Below are 22102 nucleotides of genomic sequence, written 5' to 3'. Positions count from 1 at the left end.
TCGGCACACATCTCCCATCCCGACTGATTCCTCCAGCCATCATTTTCTTAATGATTCCTTCTCTGTTCCATCTGCCTTCTCCCCTCTGCTCATGAAGCAGGCTTCCAGCTATGAGGCAATCCTCCTGGCCCTTATATCTACTGTCCTTGGATGTCAGCCTCATGTTATGTTATTCTATATTCCACAAATGAGTGCAGTCCTTCTATGTCTGTCCCTCACTTTCTGACTCATTTCACTTAGAATATACTCTACATGTCTATCCACTTATAAGCAAATTTCATGACTTCATCTCTCCTAATAGCAGCATAGTATTCCAATGTGTATATGTACCAAAGTTTCTTTAACCAGTAATCTGTTAAAGAGCACTTGGATTGTTTCCAGATTTTGGCTATTGTGAACAGTGCTGCAAAGAACATATAGGTACAGATGTCATTTCTACTGTGCTTTTTTGCATCCTCAGGATATATTCCCAGAAGCGGTATTGTGGGGTCAGATGGAAGCTCTGTCACTGTCACTGTCCTCCTGTTGTTCATCGATTTGCTCGAGCGGGCCCAGTAACATCTCCATTGTGACACTTGTTACTGTGTTTGGCATATCGAATACGTCACAGGGAGCTTGCCAGGCTTTGCATGGAAGCTCAATTTCTAGTTTTTGAAGGACTGTCCATATTGTTTTCCAGAAAGGCTGGACCAGTGGGCATTCCCACCAACAGTGAAAGAGAGTCCCTTTTCCCACCACGCCAGCACTGGTTGCTTTTGTTCTTTTGAATGTGTGCCAGTCTCTGTGGTGTGAGATGATATCTCATTTTTTTTTTTTTTTTTGCTTTTTGGGTCATACCCAGCGATGAACAGGGGTTACTCCTGGCTTTGCACTCAGGTATCATTCCTAGCGGTGCTCAGGGGACCGTAAGGGATGCTGGGAATCAAACCCGAGTTGGCCGCATGCAAGGCAAATGCCCTACTCCCTGTGCTATCACTCCAGCCCCTCTCATTGTTGTTTTGATTTGCATCTCCCTGTTGGCTAGCGATGTGGAGCATTTTTTTTCATGTGCCTTTTGGCTATACAAATAGTTTTAATACCAAAGATACAGCCCAAAGAGCCACTGGCCATAAAATACCTGTAGGCACCTAGAATAACAATGACATAGTTATGTGGGTGTGAACCATCTCTGAGCTTCAAGCATGCATATTTCTTAGTTCAGTAAAACTCTGCATTACGAAACAGCTGTTGAGTGGTGGTGGAGGCAAGAGGACAGTAGGCTCCAGGCGTGGAGACCCGTCTGGCTCTACTATGACCCTTGTGACTGTTAGTGGGCAGAGAAGATGTCCTAGGAAAGCTCTAGAAGCCCATGCTATAGGAAGCTGTATCTGAGGCACATGTGTTCTGCCCCACATGACCTCCACAGCTGGTGGCCTAGACTGTACACCTATTTTCCTGCAGAATGGCCCCTCAGGTATTTGCACAGTGCAAAGGTTCAGACACAGATTCAGAGTGGATGCCTCCTCTTCAAAGGAGAGAAATGTTGTGCTGTCCTGATACTTTATGTCATAGGTGAAGGAGGGGAACACGTAGCAGCCCTTGCTTAATCGCATTGCAATAAAAATCTCTGGATTAGAAGTTCTGTTCTCCAGCCCCATTGCCTGAAACTAATGCTTATTCTGACTGAGGGCAGGGAAACCTCTGAATTAATTCACCCCCACACCCCTTTCAAAAGAGACCCAGGTGGAGAGATAGTATGGTGCTAAGGTGCTTGCCTTTCACCTTGACTAGCTGAACCTAGTTAGGTTGTTGACAGCAGACATGGTCCCCTGAGTACCACCAGGAGTGACCTCTGAGTACTAGTGGGTATGGCCCACCTCCCCAAAGAGGGAGGAATAGGCCTAATGCTATTGTCCTGTTGAAGAGACAAAAGCTTAACTTGTTGTCTCACTTCTTAAGTATATAAACTGGGCAAGTCATTTAACCCCTCTAAGGAACGGATCAACTCCCTTGGCTCAGGAGGGATGGGGAACATTCTGGTGCCTTCTTGCCTTTGCTGCTTTTCAAGAATAAGTGTGTTCACAGTGCCAGCTGGTCTTGAGCTCTGCATTGAGTAAAGGATTAGAGCTTGAAGGCTGAGCTTCCTTTGCCCTGTCTGGTGCATTTAAACACCATGCATAAGACATTTCCGTACTGTCCGCAGTGTGGAAGGAAGCAGCTGCCAGTTCAAGGCAGTTTTCAAAAGCCTGGGAAGAGTCAGCATCCATTTCAACCAGGTGGCTGGCCCACCGGGGCACTGCGTGGCAATGTAGCAATGTCCCAGCAGGTGTCAGCAGAGAACCAACTTTTGGTCCTAGGCGCTTAGCCAGGGATGGAGTAGAGGCTATGAGGCCCAGGGACTGCAAACGGTTGACAGAATTTGTTAATCCAGTGCTGGCCCAATTCTGGTGGGGTGCAGGAGGGCATGTTGGGATCTGGGAGATGGGTCCAACCTTCCACTCTATCTGCAAGTCCTTCTCAAGGGCTCTGGGATTCTCTCCCTTCAGATGTAGCCTGCTGCAAGTTCCCACTGACCCTGCACTCTACCTTGAGAAACGTACCAGTGGAAAGGGAGTTTGGCTCACTTGTTTAAAGAAACTGCTTTGAAAGAGACCTTCCTCTCCTCCTCTCAACACTAGTGTAGTCTCCAATATATGGTTCTTATTGAAGAGCCTTTATCTTTCCTTAACTTTAACTTATTTGCTAGAAACAAAACCTGAGCTACTCAAACTGAATAATCCAGGTGATGAATGCAACTTCTGCCAGGCTGATGCACTAAGCTAAGGTAATGCCATTTACCACACAGAAGCCTGCAGAACCAAGTACTTGCTCAATATCTCACAGGTTAAAGCTGGTCTGTCCAGTTTTACTCTTCTGGGGAAAGAAAATCACTGCCAATATATGCAGTGAACTATGTTTCACTGTGTTACAATGTGCCACACTGAAATCAATGGGTTGGATCATTCAGTGTTAAGAGGTCAAGGGATTTCTTGGATGAATATCAAGACAACTTGGAGAGACAGGCACAAATTTTGAAATGGGAGAGAGAGAGAGAGAGAGAGAGAGAGAGAGAGAGAGAGAGAGAGAGAGAGATGTTTGTGCCACAAGTATATCCTAGCACACGGGGAAAGCATATATTAGAGAAACTGAGTGGAATGAGCAAGTGAGATGAGACCCAAAGGACTATTGGAGTTCTGAAGCTTGCTCTGTGGCCAAGAAGGCAAGGGTAGGACCAAGGTCACAAAGTCACTCCTCCTTTCAGTCTGAGTCTGCCATGTCTGAGGAAAGGGGTAAAGGAAGAAGAAAAAAGTTTGATTATCATGCTCTGATCTAAGTGTGGCTTATCTTCTCTGCCCCGTTTTATGGTTTCAAAATGCTGAAACTTTCTTTAGTTCTGGAATAATTAAAATCTCCAGGAAAAGGGAGTTGTGGCCTACTTAGAATAATCCGAGGGGAGGGAGGGAGGGAGAGAGGGAGGGAGAGAAGAGAGGGGAGGGAGAGAGAGAGAGAGAGAGAGAGAGAGAGAGAGAGAGAGAGAGAGAAAGAGAGAGAGGAAGTTCTTTAGAATCCTAAACTCTACTATTTAGTATCCACAATCCACAAGGAACAGAAATGCTCCTTTGAACGGCGGGTCTGGCACTATTAATCTTCAGCTGGCAGAATCCAAGCCAAAGACAGCAGATTCAGACTTTGCAAATCTTGCAAATCCTCACTAGCTGGCTAAACTAGGTTGCTTTCTCTTTCAGACTGAATTTCCACCTCTTTTAGGGGTTGAACCAAGGAATGCCTAGCTTAAAATACATTTTAAATGTCAGGGTAGGGGTTTGCCTGCTCATCCATTCATTCTCCACTTGGTTTGGCCCCAGGTTTGCGTGGCTGGAACCCTAGCGGAGTCCGAGTCCGGTGAGAAGCAAAGCTCCGCATTCACTCCACACTGTTAGCGGCTGCGGATCCATGCCCAGGTTCATGACAAGCATTGGCCCTAGTGACTTAAGTATGAGGGCAGAGGGGGTGTCCTGAAGAGAGAGACGACCTCTCACGCCAGCCAATGTATTCACCTCTGGTTCAGCCCCGCCTTTCCATCTGAAATCCTCACAATCCAGGTTCCTACTTACGAAACAGACCTGGTCTGGTTTTGTCTATGCCCGGAATGTGAATGAGTTTTAGCATTTACCCACCAGAGGCTAAGTGAACTGTTGTAGACACTAAAGAGAGTCACCAGAATTGAACCCCCTGCCCTTGTGGCTTCTTCAAAGACCTTTTCGGACCAACGAGGACTCCGGGGCTCCAGCTGTAGGAGGTAATCTGCGGGTGCCTCCACTGCCACGGACTAGACAGCTTCCAACAGAGCACCCCCAAAGCGCAGCTCAGGCGCCCTGAAGGAAGCTCAAGTTAAGTCGGGTTTGCTGGGCCCTTTTCACTGCTGCGGGAGTCCGGCAGCTCCCAGGCCCTGGAGCCCTCTGCCCCCAGGGCCTCCCCAGCGGCTCAATAGGTCCACTGCAGTTCATTTCGCCCCAGCCAGGAGCCGCTCGGAAAGCAAAGATTAAAGGGGAAAGTCGCAGCTGTATATTTATATTTTCATTGCTAGAAGGGAATTGATTTCCGTGCATTTATTTTGGTAGTTGTAATACACAAGGGCGGATTTGCGTCACCCGAGCAACTTGTCGGTGGAGATAAAGTCGCACAAATATTGAAAGGGGAAGTGCTAAGAATCATTATAGAGTTTTTCTCCGGAAGAAATAAGGATTTCGGCAGTATCCTAAAATACTAAGGCCGCTTCTATTTTGAGACCAATCTCGCAGGCACATCCGCTCATTTAGTCCGAGTTTGAGCCCATCACAAAACAGGAGATGACCTGAACTCGGCGAGCCCAGGGTTTCCTGCCGCCTTCTTGGGTCTGCGGGGTGGGGAGCAAAGAGGAGGCGAGTCTGCGGGAGCTCTGAACCAGCCAAGGGCCGCCGGCGTCGCGGCCTGGGCCTGGGGGGGAGTTAGGATGTGAGGGAGCCCGAGGGTCGTTTTGGACGTTTTCCTCACCGCCTTTCCCCTCCAGAGCTCGCGGCGAAAGCGGGTGGCGCCGCAGCCGGGAGCTGTGGAGCGCGCAGGGGCGCGCGCACCAAGTTGCAGTTTAAAGCACCCAGAGCCTGGAGGTCTGGCGGATGCAACCGCCCCAAACCCTGAGCTCTGGTCCTCAAAGGGTTGCACTTGCGCAACGAGGACCTTGGAACGCCGGGGGCGTTTGCGGCCCGCGCCCACCATCTAGGGTCCCGGCCTTAGCCGGATGGGAGAGATTCAGGAGGTCTGGGGATGAGGAACGAAAAGGCGGCTCTTTCAGAACCCCGGCTGCCTCGGGACTGTTTGCCTTACAACTGGAAAACAATCGAGTTGGAAGAGACAGTTGGAGAGGGAGAGGAGGGTTCGCTGATGACTCTCCCAAGCCTTTCCCACCAGAAGGTCGTCAGAGTCCTCAACCTTTGCATGTCTCCGCTACCCTCCAAAATCTTTCAAGGAGACTTCGGCGCTGCCTTGAGGGGGGCCTTGTTCTTGCACAGGACTAGTCTTCCTAAGCCCTTGTTCCAATCACCTCCGTAACTGATCACAGCCATGCTGCTTCCTATCCTGGAAATAATACCTCTGCCCAGGATGCAAGACACAGGGCTAGAAACTCCAAAAAGGGGACGGGAGGGGGAGAGATCTTGGTGCCACAGGTCGGAAGTGACTGATTTCTGATTGATGAATTTCCAGAAGAAAGTCAAAAGCTTAAAATGACAGCATCCACAGACAGAGCTAGACACCACTGGCAATGAATATAATTAACTCCAATCCTGCCTTCAGGAGTTCATTTGCCGGCCTGGCTTTCTTTAGTAAGCCGTCTTCGTGCTGAAGTAAAGTCAAAACAGAAAAACACACCCCAGAAGATATATCGAAAGTATATTGAAAAATCTGGGGGTAAGGGGAGAAATGTCACAGAAGCACAGAAACACCGTTAAGAGCGGCTGATTAGGTTCATCGAAAACAAAAGATCTCGTGGTTTCATTATTATTATTACTACTATCATTATTTTATTTTCTTCCTGAAAAATGTGCAAGAAGAGTTTATCTGGGTGGCCTGTGGTTTGTTTGGTAGAGAGACGGGGAAATCCATTCTTGACTATAATTTAGAAGAGAACGAACTTTAAAAATAGAGATATTGGTGCTGCAGGAGCGCCGCCCCCACCACCCTCAGCCTACGCTGGCTGTAAAGGTTCTCGGCGCCCGCTGGAGCCTTTGGCAGCTCCGGGCTCCTCAGCCACCAGGCCCACGGCTTCCTGGGGGGAAACTGGTCGAACTAAAAGCCGCAGAGAACCCACGGAAATCTGCTCCTGCGGGCACTTGCAAAAAACGGGCCCCCCGTGATCGGGGAAGTGGCGGTGGAGTGAGGGTGACATTTTCTCCAAGGTGCGGGCTCCGAGGGAACACTGACGCGCTAGCCCGCCCGGGCGTCGTCCTCGGCTTGTTTTGATGCCTCCGGGATGGAGTTGGGGAGTGGCGGGATGATATCTGATTCCCGGGCGACGTTCTGAGACATCCGTCTTATTTTGTTTGAAAAGTCACTAGTTCAAGCTGTCACGGCGTGACAGCTGGGAATAAAGCTCACGCGCGCCCACCGCGTCACTCCCCCGGAGGATGGTCTGCACCGCTCGCGACACACGGAGTTGACATGGGTAGTGGCCATGGCACTGCGGCGCGCTAGCTCGCGGCTGGGTCTCGTGGGCCAGGGGCAGCCACCCGCAGAGGTCGCCTGGCAGAGATCGAGACCACTGGGGATGAAGGGCGGAAAGAAAGAAAACCGAGTCCCAGGGACGGAAAGACGGAGTGTGGGGGCGCGCGCCGAGGGGCCCGCCAGCGCGTTCCCGGGAGCAGGCTTGCACCTCGATAATCTGGGAGCACTAGTCTCGCCCGGGCCCGCGCCGCCGCGGGCGCTCTGGGGGACTGTGTCCTGAGCGCGGCGGGCTCGGGGTGGGCGCGCGGGAGCCAGTGGCGGGTCGGGATCGCCGCGAGCCGTGCCCGGGCCCCAGCGCGGCGCAGAGCAGCGGCCGGCCCGGCTCGGCCCACGCGGCAGCGGCAGTTTGGCGTGGCCGGGGCGTGGCTGGGGGGACGGGCCACGCCCCACTTTTCCCAATGCCCCTCCACTCGCGGCTCCCATTGGTCAGCGGGACAGCCAATGAGCGCGCGGATCGAGGTCCTACCCCGGGTCTGACTCGCCAGCTCCTGCCAAAACTTGGGGAGTTTTTAGAGAGGACTTTTTTTTTTTCTTTTCTTTTTTTTTTTCCCCTCCCCTTCATATTACTTTTTTCTCTCCCCCTCCCTCTCCTTGTAACCAACGGATTATTATTGTTGTTGATTTAAATTTAGCTCTCCGGGCTGTTTGGGTTTTTCTTTTCGGCGCCTGGCCCCCGGCTCCCCGGCTCCCCTGGCGTGTGCCGAGCCGCGGCCCCGGCGCCCCCCGCTCGCCGCCGGGGGCCGAGGCCGAGCGCGAGCGCGGTCCGGGCCTCGCGGGGGCGGCTGCGGGCCGAGAAGCGAGAGCCGATCGCCGGGGCGGGCCTCGCGCGCCCCTGCCCGCGCTCCCTGCCAGCCCGGCCAGGCCGCGGCGGCCGCTCGCCGCCGCCCGCCAGCATGTTCGCCGCCGGGCTGGCTCCCTTCTACGCCTCCAACTTCAGCCTCTGGTCGGCTGCGTACTGCTCCTCGGCCGGCCCGGGCGGCTGCTCCTTCCCGCTGGACCCCGCGGCCGTCAAGAAACCCTCGTTCTGCATCGCGGACATCCTGCACGCCGGCGTCGGGGAGCCGGGGGCGGCTCCGGAGGGACTGGTGGGGGCCTCGGCCGCCGCCCTCACCGCGCACTTGGGCTCGGCGCACCCGCACGCCTCTTTCCAGACGGCCGCCAGGTCCCCGCTGCGGCCCACGCCGGTGGTGGCGCCCTCCGAAGTCCCGGCAGGCTTCCCGCCGCGGCTGTCCCCACTCTCCGCCGCCTACCACCACCATCACCCACCGCCGCCGCCGCCGCAGACGCAGCCCTCGGCCCGGCCCGGCGCCCCGCAGCAGCCTCCGCCCTCCGCGGCCCCGGCCCGAGCGCTTCCGAACGCCCACCAGAGCGGCTCGGTCCCGGCGCCCTCCAGCAAGGACCTCAAATTTGGAATTGACCGCATTTTGTCTGCAGAATTTGACCCCAAAGTCAAGGAAGGCAACACGCTAAGAGGTAGGTGTTGGAGGAGAGCGGCGGCGGCAGGCGGGGCTGAGCCTGTCCCCCGGCGCGCTCAGCACCCCTCCCCGGGCCAGTCCGGGGTGCCTCTGAGTGCTTTGGGATTAAGGACAAATGGGGAGTATGAGGGAGAGGCACTAGAAGACAACCACGCACTAGATTTAAAACTCACCTGCTCTAGGTTTAGAGGGAAAGAAAGGAAAACGGCTTCCGGACCAGCCGCTTTCCAAATAACCCCCGGAGAATTTATATTAGCTGCAACGGTTGGCGCAAATATTTGCCAACGGTTCTCGTGGGCTTTTTGTTTTCCTCCTTTGATGGCATATCCAGAGGCTGGGAGAGACACTATATGCTCAGGGAGAGAGCCCTTTGAGGGACAACCCCTTTTATCTAATTTCACCCAAGGAATGTAGATAAACAAAATCATCTCTGACATCCCCCTACCCCAACACTGGGGGGCTTCTTTCTAACGGGGTGAGGTGGGCGGGGGGCTCTTGAAAGTCCCTGATAGGAACTTGGTTTGGGGCCTGGATTCGAAGCTCCTTTCTTGCTGTCAGGAGGACAGGGCGTGCTGTTCAGCACAGGGTTCTGCCCCCTGGGTCGCTGTCAGGAGAGTGGGTTGTCTCCTGGCTGCATTTTGGGAGAACCTTGGGGAGGAGAAGGGCTAGAAGAGAGGAGCGAGGCAGGTGTGTGTGGATTTTCCCAGGCATAAAGGGCTTTTTTTCCCTGGTTCCCAGATCTGACGTCCCTGCTCACCAGTGGCCGGCCGGCGGGGGTGCGTCTCCCCAGCCTGCAGCCCTCCACTGGCCAATTCTTCGCGTCTCTAGAGCCCATCAATGAGGCTTCAGCCATCCTGAGTCCCCTAAGCTCCAATCCAAGAAACTCAGTGCAGCATCAGTTTCAAGACACATTTCCAGGTAGGGAACCCTTCCCAGGATGAATGGAGAGAAAACTGAGGGGGGGGGGAGGGGGCTGCTCTGTGGCCTCTGTGACTCCAGGCAATGTGGCAACACCAGAGTGGGTGCAGGAGGTACCCAGATCCATAGGGAGGACGGGCTCCTGGCAGTGTGGCAATCCCAAGTGGTCCGGTAGGTGTCCAAGTCCCTGAAGAAGTTGACCCTCTGGAGGATTCTGGGTTTGGGGTGGGAAGGGGTATAGGGGAGCTAAAGTGCTTGGACTGGGGTGGGGTGCATTTCTTAGCCCCCAGGGAAAGGGTGTGATGAGTATACAGTGTCCAGAGGAATTTGCTAATCTACGGGCACACATTTTGGGGGTGACCTTTAGAACTTTTGCCCCAAGAGGTTGATTGCCCCACTGGGCACAAGCATGCAAAGACACAGACAGAGACAGGCTGTATGTGTGTGTGTGTATGTGTGTGTGTGTGTGTGTTATTGTCATCTCAATTATTTAGATCCCGAGGGACACTTTTAACCTCTTCTTCTGATATTCAGAAATTTGTTTTAGGCGATATTGAGCTGACAGGCCTTTTGCCTACTGTCCACTCACTCCTTAAGTGCCTACAAGATTTCCTGATAGTCACACACACACACACACAAACACACACACACAAACACACACAAACCCTGTTGGCACCTCCAATGTAGTGAGCCCCAGGGTCTACGGGCAGCAATGGCAGGGGACACTCACAGGGCCATGGGCCCTCTCTGGCCGCAGGTCCCTATGCTGTACTCACCAAGGACACCATGCCGCAGACCTACAAGAGGAAGCGCTCCTGGTCACGGGCAGTCTTCTCCAATCTGCAGAGGAAAGGCCTGGAGAAGAGGTTTGAGATTCAGAAGTACGTGACCAAGCCAGACCGAAAGCAGCTAGCAGCGATGCTGGGCCTGACCGATGCGCAGGTAAGCCGGCTGGGGCTGGCCCCGTGCACAACCTCTCCCGAGGCCATGCTCTCTCCTAGTACGGTGGAAGGACGGGTCTTGGATTTCATGAGACCCGAGACCCGGGGGATTTCTCAACTCAAGGCAACAGAGACGGAGGCCCGTCCCCAAACATGTATGTCAGCAGGCCCTGCATGTTTATTTTGGCCAACAGGCCAAAGAACCGCTGAGAAAGTAAACAGGCTATGGGAGATAATAATTATGTACCACTCAACTGTAGCACAATTTGCCATAGGAGGCAGTTTATTTCGGAAGAGACCAGAATCTAAAGTTAAGAAATTGTTGGTGTGTGTGTGTGTGTGTGTGTGTGTGTGTGTGTGTGTATGTGTGATTCTTGTCTCCTCCTCCCTCCCTCCTCCTGCCACTGGATTGTGAAATCACAGTGTGAGGAAGTGAAAACATCATTTCAAACGGAATTACTTAGCCCCTGTAGGATGAGGAGTCCGCTTGGAGTGCTCAGAGCCAGTTGCATTTCCATCATTTCCAAAGCAGCATAAACACGGAGCAGAATTCTGGGGTGGAGGATTGTGGACTTGCAGGGGAGGAGGGGGGAGAAATGTTCTTAGAGGGAGCCAAGCCAGCAGCCATTCCACCGGCCCTGCGGTCCCAACATCTCTCCCAGACAACAGCAAAGACTGTGCCTGCATTTATTTTCTTTTCAAATGCAAGAGAACCTCTGCTTTTGTTCCCTCTTCTGAATTTTGAAAACTTGAGGGGATCTGTTCTTCCAAGCTCCCCAGCTTCTGAGTGTGCCCAAAGAAGGGCATTTTTTCAGGGTTCCCCGGGCCCCCACCCCCACATTGTCTTCCTTACACAGCTCCCTCCCCTCCACAGCAAAGTTCTCCACCAGCTGTGGATGTTACTTTTAAAAGGGAAGCCGGAGTTTGTATGGAACCCTCGGGTCCCTCAGGGGGATCATATATATCTATATATCTATATCTATATCTATATCTATATCTATATCTATATCTATATCTATATCTATATCGATTCTCCACCCCATCCCTACATGCACCTTCCTCCACCTCCTTCCTCCACTGTGGACAGGTTTAATTCCTGCAGTTTCTTGGCCTGCTGGGAGCTCCCTCAGTTCTGGGCTTGGGGCAGATACTTAGGTCAGTGTTTGGGTACTTCTGTTCAGGAAATGCTCTTCTACAGAAGGTTCAATGTGACACCCTCCCAACATACACTCACACACACACACACACACACACACACACACACACACACACAAAATACCTTCCAACCCCTTCTCTCCTTCCATGATTCTTTAAAAGTGTGCTGGTTTTGTAGGGACTCCCTTGAAGAGTGGCAGTGGAGGAGGACCAGGTTAGCAGGATTTTTTTAAGTCCTGAAATTGGGTGCACCAAGTTTAGTTTACCCGAACCCGTCTGGGTGAGTGGTCTGTATTTACATCAGATTTCTCAGGAGCTCCTGAAAGAGTGTTATTAAGAAACATCTCCTGATGTGACTGAAGCTATAGTGCAGTGGGTAGGGTGCTTGACTTCCACATGACCCTGTTAGGTTTGATCTCCAGCATCCCGTATGGTCCCCTGAGCATCGCCAGGAGTCATTCCTGAGTGCAGAGCCAGGAGTAAGCCCTGAGCACCGTAGGGTGTGGCCCACCACCCCACCCCAAAATCCACTGAGAGGGTCAATCCTTCCTCTGCGCTGGAGATAGAAGGTTATTTCTCCCCAAGAATACTCTCAGGATGCCGGCGGTTTTGTGAGAGCCGGCCCTCGTGGGCATCCCTAAGCTAGCATCCCTCCCGTCTCCCCGGCCACCCTCTCTAGCACCCAGCGCGTCACGCAGTGCCAGGTCTAGGGTCAAGGTGCAGTGTGGGGGTGGGGTGGGATGCTTAGCTGTGCGTACCCGCCTTCTCAGGCTGGGGGGGGGGGGTAGGGTGGTGGTTGGGGCGGCGCATGTGAGTTTGGGGCGAGAGCCCGAGCCTTATCTCCTCCTCCCTTCTGCTGTTCCCGGCGGCGCGCAGGTGAAGGTGTGGTTCCAGAACCGGCGCATGAAGTGGCGGCACTCCAAGGAAGCCCAGGCCCAAAAGGACAAAGACAAGGAGGCCGGCGAGAAGCCGTCGGGCGGCGCGGCGGCGGGGGACGGCGAGGCGGAGGAGCGGAGCCCTAGCCGCTCGGAGGGCGAGGCGGAGAGCGAGAGCAGCGACTCTGAGTCCCTGGACTTGGCCACCAGCGACACGGAGCGGACTGAGGCCGCCGCCGTCGAGCGAGCTCTGCCCCCGACCACGGTCATCAAGGCCCCGGCGTCCGGCGCCCTGCTAGCGGCCGGCAGCACGGGCAGCGGCGGCAGCGGCGGCGGCGGCGGCAGTTTCGGCTTCGGCGGCCTGGGCAGCGGGTGCAGTGGCGGCAGCGGCGGCAGCGGCTGCAGCTCCAGCGCGGGGGCCTCCGGCAGCCTCACTAGCGGCGCGGCCGAGCTGCTCCCGGAGCCGCAGCCCGCCGCCAGCAGTGCCCCGCCAAGCCCTGAGCCGGCCCAAGCACCCCTCGGCGGTCTATAGACTGGACGAAAGTGCAGGGGCCTGGGACTGACCGAGGGCGCGCGCCCTGCCTCCTCCGGGCGCCTCTGCCGGCACGTTGATCCCGGGCGCAGCCCCCGCTGGGTGCAGCCCTCACTGCTCCGAGCAGAGTGTGTGTGTGTGGGGGGGGGCGGGGGGTCTCCGCACCCGGCCGGAGGCACCCAATGCCCACCGAACACTCACCCCTCACCCCTTGCAAGCCCCTCACTCACACTGTGACGTGTTTTTACGAAAAATTCTCCCGCACCAGGGGTCGTGGTGCCAAGATGTTGCTGCACTTCGGACGCCTCAACTTTGTAAATAAAACGTTTACTACGATTTGTAAAGACCGCTTGGCTAGCTGGGCTGAGGAGGTGTTTGAAAGAGGGATCTAGGATGCCCCAGTCCCAAAACTACTTTTGGCAGTAGCTGGGAAAGAGCCACCAGAGCTTAAATCGAAGTGACTGTGTATATACGTAGGGAGTGGGGGGGTGCTTTGCTAAGCGTTTTTAGCAGGTCAGAGGTCTCCTAGACATGTCCCGGAAGCTCGCGTGTTGTTCAGTCCAATTGGATATGGAGTCAGCTGGGCAATGCTGGAGGGGAGGTGGCTCTTTCCGGGACAGTGCTGTGTAATGTGCTTGCACAGTCCACTTCCCTGGGGTGGTACTGCTTCAGTGATGTTGGGCCTGGGGTAGCAGTGGGCTGGGTCAGTGCTTGGTACCTGGGCAGGCAACTCCAGCACAACCCACCCCCCAACTTCCTGAGGTAGGGGGTTGAAGCAGTGTCCCCTCAAACCGCACCCCATATATCTACCTACTAGAGATGATAAAACAATCATGTGTCAGAAAGGTTTGCTGTCCTGGCTCATACCAGTCTAGGGAGGGGTCTAAAACTGCCCTCACCTCCTCCCAGTTAACAAGAGTCCAGGCAACTTGGTAAATTGTACAGCTTGGTAAGAAGAATCCAGCTTGCTGACTGACTGCCACTTGAGCGCAGAGCTGAGCTCTTTTTGCTCTGATCCTCCGGGTAAAGTTGAGAAGTGATTCCCTTATTCTATTGCAGCTGGAGAGTCGCTAATCTGTCTGTCACTTGGCTGAAGGCTGGTTGACTTCAAACATTGCAGAGTCAAACTTTTCACCCAGAACGACCCCTCCCGCTCTCCTAATCCTCTAGTCTAGAAGTGGTCCACGGAGTAGGCACAAAGCTATTTTGGAAGCTGAGAACAAACAGATCCTGGCAACGAACCAGATCCCCTCCGTGTTTGACACTGAAGCTGGGGCGTGAGCGTGGGGCTCTTCCAGGCCCAGTATCCACACAGGGAGTCAGTTGTCACTCAAAGTGGGCTGCTGAGTTGGTGCACCCAGACATGCTGAGGTCAATGAGGTCCCCTGGGCAGAGTTGAAGAAGGTTCCAGGCATTCCTGAGCTTCAACCCCCCCCCCCCCCCCTTGGACCCATCAGATCAGGAACATTCAAAGTCCCGTGTTCCACACCAGGGCTAACTTGAGGGCCCAGATTTAGCCTTCTCCATGCCTGGGCAAACAAATTTCAGAGTCCCAAACTTCCTGAAAGGAGGCAGAACTTTCTTGCTCCAGCTGACCTCTCTGCCTCCCTGCCTCAAGCTGAATTCCTAGAGGAATGTGCATAGTTGGGAGAGGGGAGCCTGTCAGGGTCAGGCAAAAGTAGAGGAAGGTCTGAAGCGTAGGAAGGCTTCAGATGTGACACGCCAGTAAGTAGGCTGTTATCCCTAAATGTGAAGCCAGTTTTGGGAGAACCACTATTGTGGTTGGCCCCTGGCCATGGTAACTCCTCCCAACTCTCCAGTGGCTCTGCTACTCCAGTGCAGGTAGCACCTCCAATGAAGCCCTCCTTATGGAAACTGGTTTCCTGCAGCCCCATCAGCGCTCCCTGAGCCCCCCCGATGAAAATTTGAAACCAGGAAGTCCCAAGATCAAGGAATCTTCACGCATTTAAACCCAGTTTTGGTATTACAGAGATCTCGGGTTAGTATTTATGCTCGGTGAGGCGCTGCAATGGAGAAAAGGATAGAGGAGTGAGTACTGATGATTTTTGCAAACCGCATCTGACCGCTATTCCAACCCGCTGCCTCCCTTCTCAACCTGGGTCCGGGGTTTTCAAAGCATCGCTCAGGGGCTTTGAAGAGGCGATAGGTGAGAGACCTTCGCTGATGCTGGCCAGATGCGAACAGACTCCGAGGAGCTGCTGGTGGGCACCTGGGATGGGAGACGCGACGCCCCTCAATGCTCATGCATCCTTTTTCTCCAACCCACCTTCCTTTCTGAAATCCTCCCGCGAAATTCGACCTCGGCCTTTCCTCCCGCGCCCTTACACGTGTTCACGGGAACGGAATAGCCCCAGCTCCGGAGGTTTCAAGCTCGCTGTGAAGGAGAGCTGCGCGGAACGCAGTTACCTCTCCGGGCGGTGGGGTCTGCGTCGCGGAGGCTCTCCAGGCACTGCTCGGGAATCTTCCCGCTGGCGCTCATCCGTCAGCGGCGGGGATGCCAGACATTCTGAGAGCCAGGCCGATGTTTCTCTGGCGCGGGCGAAGGCGGGCGCGCAGGGTCGCCAGGGTCTGCAGGGATGGAGCTCCTCGGAGGGAGCGCGGGCTACGCAGCCCTACCCCGCCAACCTTAGGGGATTTGCTCCCCCAGCCACCTCTCGTCCCCCACCCGTAAAAGCCACCCACGATCGCTTTCCTTTAAGCAGAAACCAGCAACTCTGCTCAGAACAGGGGTCCTGATGGCGCTAAACTTGTGGACAAGGTAACTCAGACACATTTCAGGGCCTGCAAACCGAGGGCGACCAGCGCGCGCCTGGACGTGCGCATGGCACTGGGGTGTAATAGTCACTTCGGCTACGCGCGCGCGCACGCGCGCGCGCGCACACACACACACACACACACACACACACACACACACACACACACACACACTACTTCAAACACAAGCAGCACAAAGAGACGCTAACTCCGAGCCACGTAAGAAACAGCGCACTGCTATTTCGGCACCTTCCAGTTTCTTCCCCACCCGGAGAAGCAGATCCGGGACTTTCACACCGCCGGACCCTGCCTACTTGCTACTTGGCTCTGCTTTCCTAAACTTTCCTTGTGCCAGGCTGCGCACTCCAGCCTCCAAACGCTGACTGTCCGCGGCAGCCTGTCCTGCGTTTGTCTGCCTCAGGGACCAGGGACCTTGTACCAGGCAAGGGGGCGGGTGGGGTGGGGGAGGTACGGCCACAAAGCCAGAATTGTGTGTATCTGCAAGGCTGATCTGGTCTGACACACCCCATTACTTCTTTCAACCCTGATAAGATTTCCAGTAATTGGGGTGGTGGTGGGGGGGGGGGCGGGAGGGTGGGAAGAGTTGCTCACATTCGGGCCTGTTACAAATCGCTCTAACCACCTACAACCCCCCCCCCCCGCCCCCCAAACCCCCGGTATAATTTTTCATCTCAGAGACTCAGGTCTCCCACTGCTGCTCCCTCTAGCTGACTTTCCTGTGGGGTGTTGGTTAGGGTGCTAGATTACTCCCAGCAAGAGGAGGCATGTGGAGTTCGAGTCCTCCATGCCCACCCCCATAGTGTTCTAGGGTCCCTAGCCCTGGAATGTGGAGGGAGACCCTAGGATTCTGAACCTTTGGGGTCTGGAGGAATGGGACCAGGCAGCATGGGATCTTCTGGAGGTCCTTGCACTTTAGATGTGAACTTCAATTTCAATATCTCTGCCTTCAACCTATTTGGGTTCTGACCTGTTCTACGCCCCCCCCCCAAGTTTGGGCAGGTCTCAGACATAGTCTGGGTGTTTATGAGGTGGCTGGGAATAGTCCTACCTCTATGAATGTGCTCTGGCCTGTCACATCCCTGTTTAAGGAGGAAGAGTCTGCAGGGTACAGTGAGGTCAGCACCTCCCCAGACTTGACAGATGGTTTAAATGCATGTCCCCCACAGCCCCTTTCTTTGACCTGGAGAAGTGTGAAGGGTGCACACCCCATGCCTCTGCAAAGTTGCAAGTATTTCTATTCATGGGGACTATGATGGCAGGTGGAGACCTCTGAGACTCAGAAGATGTGCCAGCCTTGAGTGGAGAGGGGTTCATGTGCACAGCTGCCACACAGTCTCACTGTGGGTGACCCAGGCCCAGCCCCTCCTAGGGATAGCAAAATCTTGAGTAACTTCCTAACTGTTTCATGGGGAGAGAGGGGGTGTGGAGGTGTAGGGGGGTGGGCAGTGCCCCCCAAAGCACAGACTGCTGGCACTTGTCCCACTGTTTCTAGGTCCTTCCAATAGTCAGGTGATCTTGAATCCTGGTCCCTTTGCGAATAAAGGACAGACATACTGGTGCTTTGAGTGCTTTAGACTCCCCCATTTTAAGGAGGAGATAAGGAAAGATTTTTATTTATTTATTTATTTTGCCTCCCAACAGGACCCCTGCAAAGGAAGTGCTGGAACTCCTGGGGACTAGTAGCTAGCGCTTCCCATGGACTGAAAACTGGGCTTTTGTGGGACTCAGCGGATTTATCCACAGCATTCTTGGAAGAATGGGATTCCAAGGCTTGATGGCTTTAGAAAGGGGACATGACACACTTTCTAAAGTGGTTGAGTTCAGCGGCAGCACCTCCTCTACCTCGCCCTCCTCCATCAATATTGCTTTGGAATTCCGTGCCACTGAAAGACTGAAATTCCATTTCAGTCTTTCCTTCTGTGCAGCCTATGTAGCAAATTTGAAAATAGCGTCCCTGGTCTGGGGCCACAACCCACCGCCCATGGGACCTTCCCGCTGTTTCTTTTTCTGCTCTGGTGTATGGTTGCTGACATTGGGGATTTTGTAGGGGTGATTACCTCCCTCTTGCCCTGTGGTTCAGCCCCACCCCAGGCTGAGTGTGTTTTTGCACAGACAAGAACCGGGGATGCAGTGAAAACACCTCCTAAACATGTGCAGCACTCTGGATTCTCTGACCCTATTGTCTCTCTCAAAGGAAGAGGACAGTGGGCAGAGCAGGCTTTAAAATGCATGAGAAAGATCATACCTGACTACCCCATCATGGGGACACATTCATCCATCCACCCATGACCTTGAGAAATGGAACCGGTTAACTTTATTCCATTTCCTGGCAGGTAAGTGAAGAAACAATTTAGGTCCACAACTCACAAACTGCTGCCAGGAGTATGTGGTCCACAAATGGAAGATAGGCAGGATGGACAGCACCCAATTTGGACCAAAGGCCAAGATTTGGCTATATTCTGTTATCTATTCGTTGACTTTTAGTTTCAGGGGCCACTGCTGCTGGAGCCGACTGTGGGTACAGAACTCAGAACTATACCGTGGGTAAAGAATCCAGCCTACAAAGGGCACACTCCAGCCCCTTACACCACCTTCCCCTGCCCTCCAATCTGTTCAATTGCTCGTTACCCTGTTTACTGAGTTAATCTGAACTTAGGTAGTTGGAAAACAAAAAAACTGCAAGAAAACTCTCACCCTTTAAGAAACCAAAGCCTCCAAGAGGAAGGACAGTCAGAATGTACCCAGGTTCCCTTAAGAGTGGTCCAGAGTGCTTGAACCTATTGGAGGAGCATGGGGAAGGAGTCACATGCAAGTGGCAAGCTCATGGGGGTACACCACAGCAAGTGCACACAGCAAATACCCTGCACAATGCTTGTGGGTGTGGTTGGGAGTTTTCCTTGGAATTGTAAGGGAAAAGGGATTTCTGATTTCTGGCACTTACATTTTAAGGAAACCTTAAGAAAGTATCTGGGGTTCTAGGAGGAAATAATGTGTGTCCCCAGTTCAGATGGTGTTGGAGAAAATTGCACTTCATTTTCATTAAGTTCTAAATGAATTGAAAAGGATCTTAAAATGGAAAGCGTTCCACTGCACTGTCTTTTTTCCCCCTTCTCTTATTTTTTTCCTTGTTTTGGGGCCACACTCTGTGGTGCTTCGGGTTTCCTCCAGGCTCCGTACTCAGGAATCACTCCTGGTGGTGGTGCTGGGGCATGAATCTGGGCTGGCCGCGTGTAAGGCAAACGCCCTAGCTGCCTTTTTTTTTTTTTTTCCAAAATGCCAGGGCCGTTCTGAGCTCTGGTGGGAGGTGGCAGAAATTCTAGCCCTTAACGAGGCGCCTGCCACACGACAAGCGCTCCGCACACTTTTTATGGAATCAACGAATAACACAAGAATTATGGCTCTTGTGGTTCTTTACAGCATCAGGGGCTCGCCGGAAACTACAGGGTCGCGTGGATTACACTTTCAACACGGCAGAAACGCGGACACCCAGACCAGGAGCAAACTGAGCGGTGGCTTTGGGAGGAGTTAATTTGAGGAGACGCAAAGGTCCCCCATCTGAGCGAGCGCAACCAAGCTGGCGCAATAGCGGCACATAGAGTGATTCCTCCAAGGTTAGCGGTCCAAGATCCACCCGAAGGTTGCCGGAACCCGCCCCGCTCTGTTCCCGGACCCCATAAGCAGTGGCCACTGGGGTTGGCGCGAGCGTCCAAGGCACTGGGAGCTCCAGAGCCGAGCGCAATCCGGGCGGGCTAGGGGGCCGGCTGGGGTGAGCCGCCCCTTTCCTTCGCCAGGCACAGCACAGCCCTTGGACCCGGGTCTTAAGTTTCCACTTCCACCCTTCAGCCTTAGGTGATTCCGGACCAGACCTTTCAGTCTCGCCCAGGTTCCAGAGAGCCCTTTATTTCTTGGTATCACCCAATGGGGTCAACAGTGTATCCTGGGAGGGAGGGGGTGAAGGAGAAGGGAAAGGTGCTTGCCGCACACACGCTAACCTGGGTTAGGTCCCTGGAACTGCATATGGTCTCCTGAGCTTCGCTAGGAGTAAACCCCTGAGCACAGCCAGGTGTGACTCCCAAATCAAAATGCACTCCGCACAACTCACACATCTCGCCGTACCTGGAGATAGAGAAGGCACGAATGAAACCACCAACGAATGAACATAAGGTCTTCTTATTTCAGCACCCACGCGATCCCCCTGGGGAGCCGGGCAAGTTGACGGGGATCCTCCCCACTTGCTCGAGCCCTGCAGGCAAATCCTCTTGCCTTTTTGGAGCTTGGAGGGCCAGAGGCCGGGTCCATTCGCCACTAGCTCGGGTCTAGTGGAACCTTCTGGGTCTTTTTCCCTTCTCCCACCTTCAGTTTTCGTGGGAACCATCCAGACTCAGGGCTCAGAGCAGCCCTTCGGGCTAGACCTTCCTCCGCTTGGTCTCCACGTCAGTGCAGTGCTCTGGTGAGGTTACTAGGGTGGGTCTAAGTCAAATCCTCCAGGAGCATTGTGGCCACCGTGTCAATGACGTCTCTTTTTGAGCAGGGAATTTTGTGGTTCAAGAAACTGGACTGAAAAGCTAGAAAACAGGACACCTAACACCTGCCTCAGTCAAACTTTTATGTAGCTGACCCAGTGGGGTTTAGGTGGCCCGGGCACTCCCTCCCATGGCTGGACTCCATTGTAAAGCAAAATGCTCCATTTCCCTATGTCTGCACCTTCCCAAGCTTCCTTCCTCAAGTGGACCCCACCTCTTTCTTTCCCTCCTCCACCTTCGCTTTTTGCTCCTGACATTGTTTAGGATTTCAAGAGGGTTTTTAAGAGGTTCTGGAGCCAGGTTGGATTGGCTACAGGTAGACCTGAGCACAGGCTGCAGGGGACAGGGTGGGTGATGTAGAGAGGTTCCTAAGACTGGTTCCTAGTACCTAAAGCATAGTGAATGATGCCATCTTTCTCAGAGGAGCCAAGGGGACACTTAGGCCACAAAGACATCCTTGACAACATAGGGACACACCTGACACCCACACATTGGGTTAAGATATTTGGTTCTAGATGGAGCTGGCTGACGGTGCCCTGAGGTGCATCCCCAAGCCAGAACCACACATTTCAGCAATAGAGAGATTTCTGCATCCCTTTTTCCCCCCTTCTTGTTCAGCTTTCCGGTTGCAGATGGAGGTAGTGTGTATGTGTGGAGGGTGGCACTAGCCTCTCTGAATCCTCTACTTCCAGATGGCTCTTCCCCACCTTCTCCAGCATCTGCTATAGACTAGGAGTGAGCAGCTCCCCAACCACTCAAGGCACGGAACGCAGAATTGCTTTTCCTGGAAGCAGAAGGTGGGATGGCTACTAAACACTTATCAGGATGGCTGTCTTTCTTCACTAAGTTTCAAATCTCCCACAGGTGTGCATGTGAGAGTGTGACAAAAGACAAGCCCCCCCCCCCCCCGACTTCCCCCCCACACAGTTTTCAAGCAAGACTTGCATCTCATTTAATCTTTAGGGTCGCAGGAAAGGTAATGTTACCCCAGGCCACTAGAAAATCTCCAGTAGGAAAGTCTGGTTAATTTGATCCAGGTATTCTTGCTGATGATGGGCTTCGGGAAATTGAAATGACAAAGGAAACAATGAAAAGCTTTGCTTATTTTTTTAAAATGTATTATTTGGATCATTGTTGCAAATATCCGACTTGTACTCTGAGTGTAGATGGGCTAGCAGAATCAGTTTTTGCTGCACTGCTAGGGAAAGCGCGCAGCGGGGACAGCGGGGACGCCTGTCCTGTGGACTTGGTTGACAGCTGTGCGAGGAGGGCCCCGCGGGCTCGGAGGCTGCGGTGGTGCTGCCCGCGTCCGGGAGTGCGTTTCCAGGGCACGAGCCCCGGTTCTGCCTGGACTTTCGTTTACAGCCGGAGCGCGCAGAGCGCAGAGACTCGTGGGCACAGTCGGTCGGCGCGGCGCCTGCGGCCCCAGCTCCCGGCCTCGTGCGAGCCGGGCCACGTCCCAGAGCGCGGGGCTCCTGGAGCCAGAAAGTATACACAGATCATAAATTCCCTCCCCGGCACCGACGCCGCGCTCTGGGGCTGCCTCCCCGCGCCCCGCCTCCCCGCCTCCCCGCCTCCCTGCGCCAGGCCCGGCGCTTGGGCGCGGCTCCCTGCGGCCGCTGGCAGAGAGTCCAGGCGGCGACGCCCGGCCGCATCCCCAGCCTACCGGTCGCTGCAAGGGCTCCAGAGGGGCCATGGGACTCGGGTTGACTGCGACGGAAGAGACTGGGGGTGGAGGAGGCTGCCGGCCACTGGGAGGCCAGACCTGGGGGTGACCGGGTGATACAAGAAAGAGAAAGGAGGGCTAGAAGCACCGAGAAAGCGTGGGCGGTTTCTAGATCTTCCATCTCTCCACCCAGAGGTGGAGGCGGGCAAGGATCCTTGGTTTATCCACGCTTTTTAATCTTGTTTCCGCGGGGGAAACAAAGTGGGATTCCAGGGCCAGCGCGCGGCCGCGTGGCCCCAAGTGTGCAGAGTTAGGCGGCCCCAGCCCCACGCCCAGACGTCATTCTTGCAGGGTGCACACCTCGCTCGCCCTGTCTTTCCATCGGGGCTCAAGGAACTGTAGGACCCAACGTCTCTGACAGGAGCCTTTACACGCGCGGTCGCC

General features: G+C 54.3%; 1 protein-coding gene across 1 annotated transcript; it reads left to right on the top strand.

The window, feature by feature from the left end:
- Positions 1–7607: 7607 nt before the first annotated feature.
- On the top strand, positions 7608–12908 carry HLX (H2.0 like homeobox). Its single transcript, XM_056110765.1, has 4 exons — positions 7608–8250; positions 8991–9170; positions 9928–10112; positions 12143–12908. The coding sequence occupies exons 1-4, from the start codon at positions 7671–7673 to the stop codon at positions 12671–12673; spliced, it is 1476 nt and encodes a 491-aa protein (XP_055966740.1). The 5' UTR covers positions 7608–7670; the 3' UTR covers positions 12674–12908.
- The last annotated feature ends 9194 nt before the right edge of the window (positions 12909–22102 follow it).

This window comes from Sorex fumeus, unplaced genomic scaffold (genome assembly GCF_029834395.1).
Source record: "Sorex fumeus unplaced genomic scaffold, SorFum_2.1 ptg000010l, whole genome shotgun sequence".
Classification (NCBI taxonomy): domain Eukaryota; kingdom Metazoa; phylum Chordata; class Mammalia; order Eulipotyphla; family Soricidae; genus Sorex; species Sorex fumeus.
This window is presented reverse-complemented; position numbering and strand designations above follow the sequence as displayed.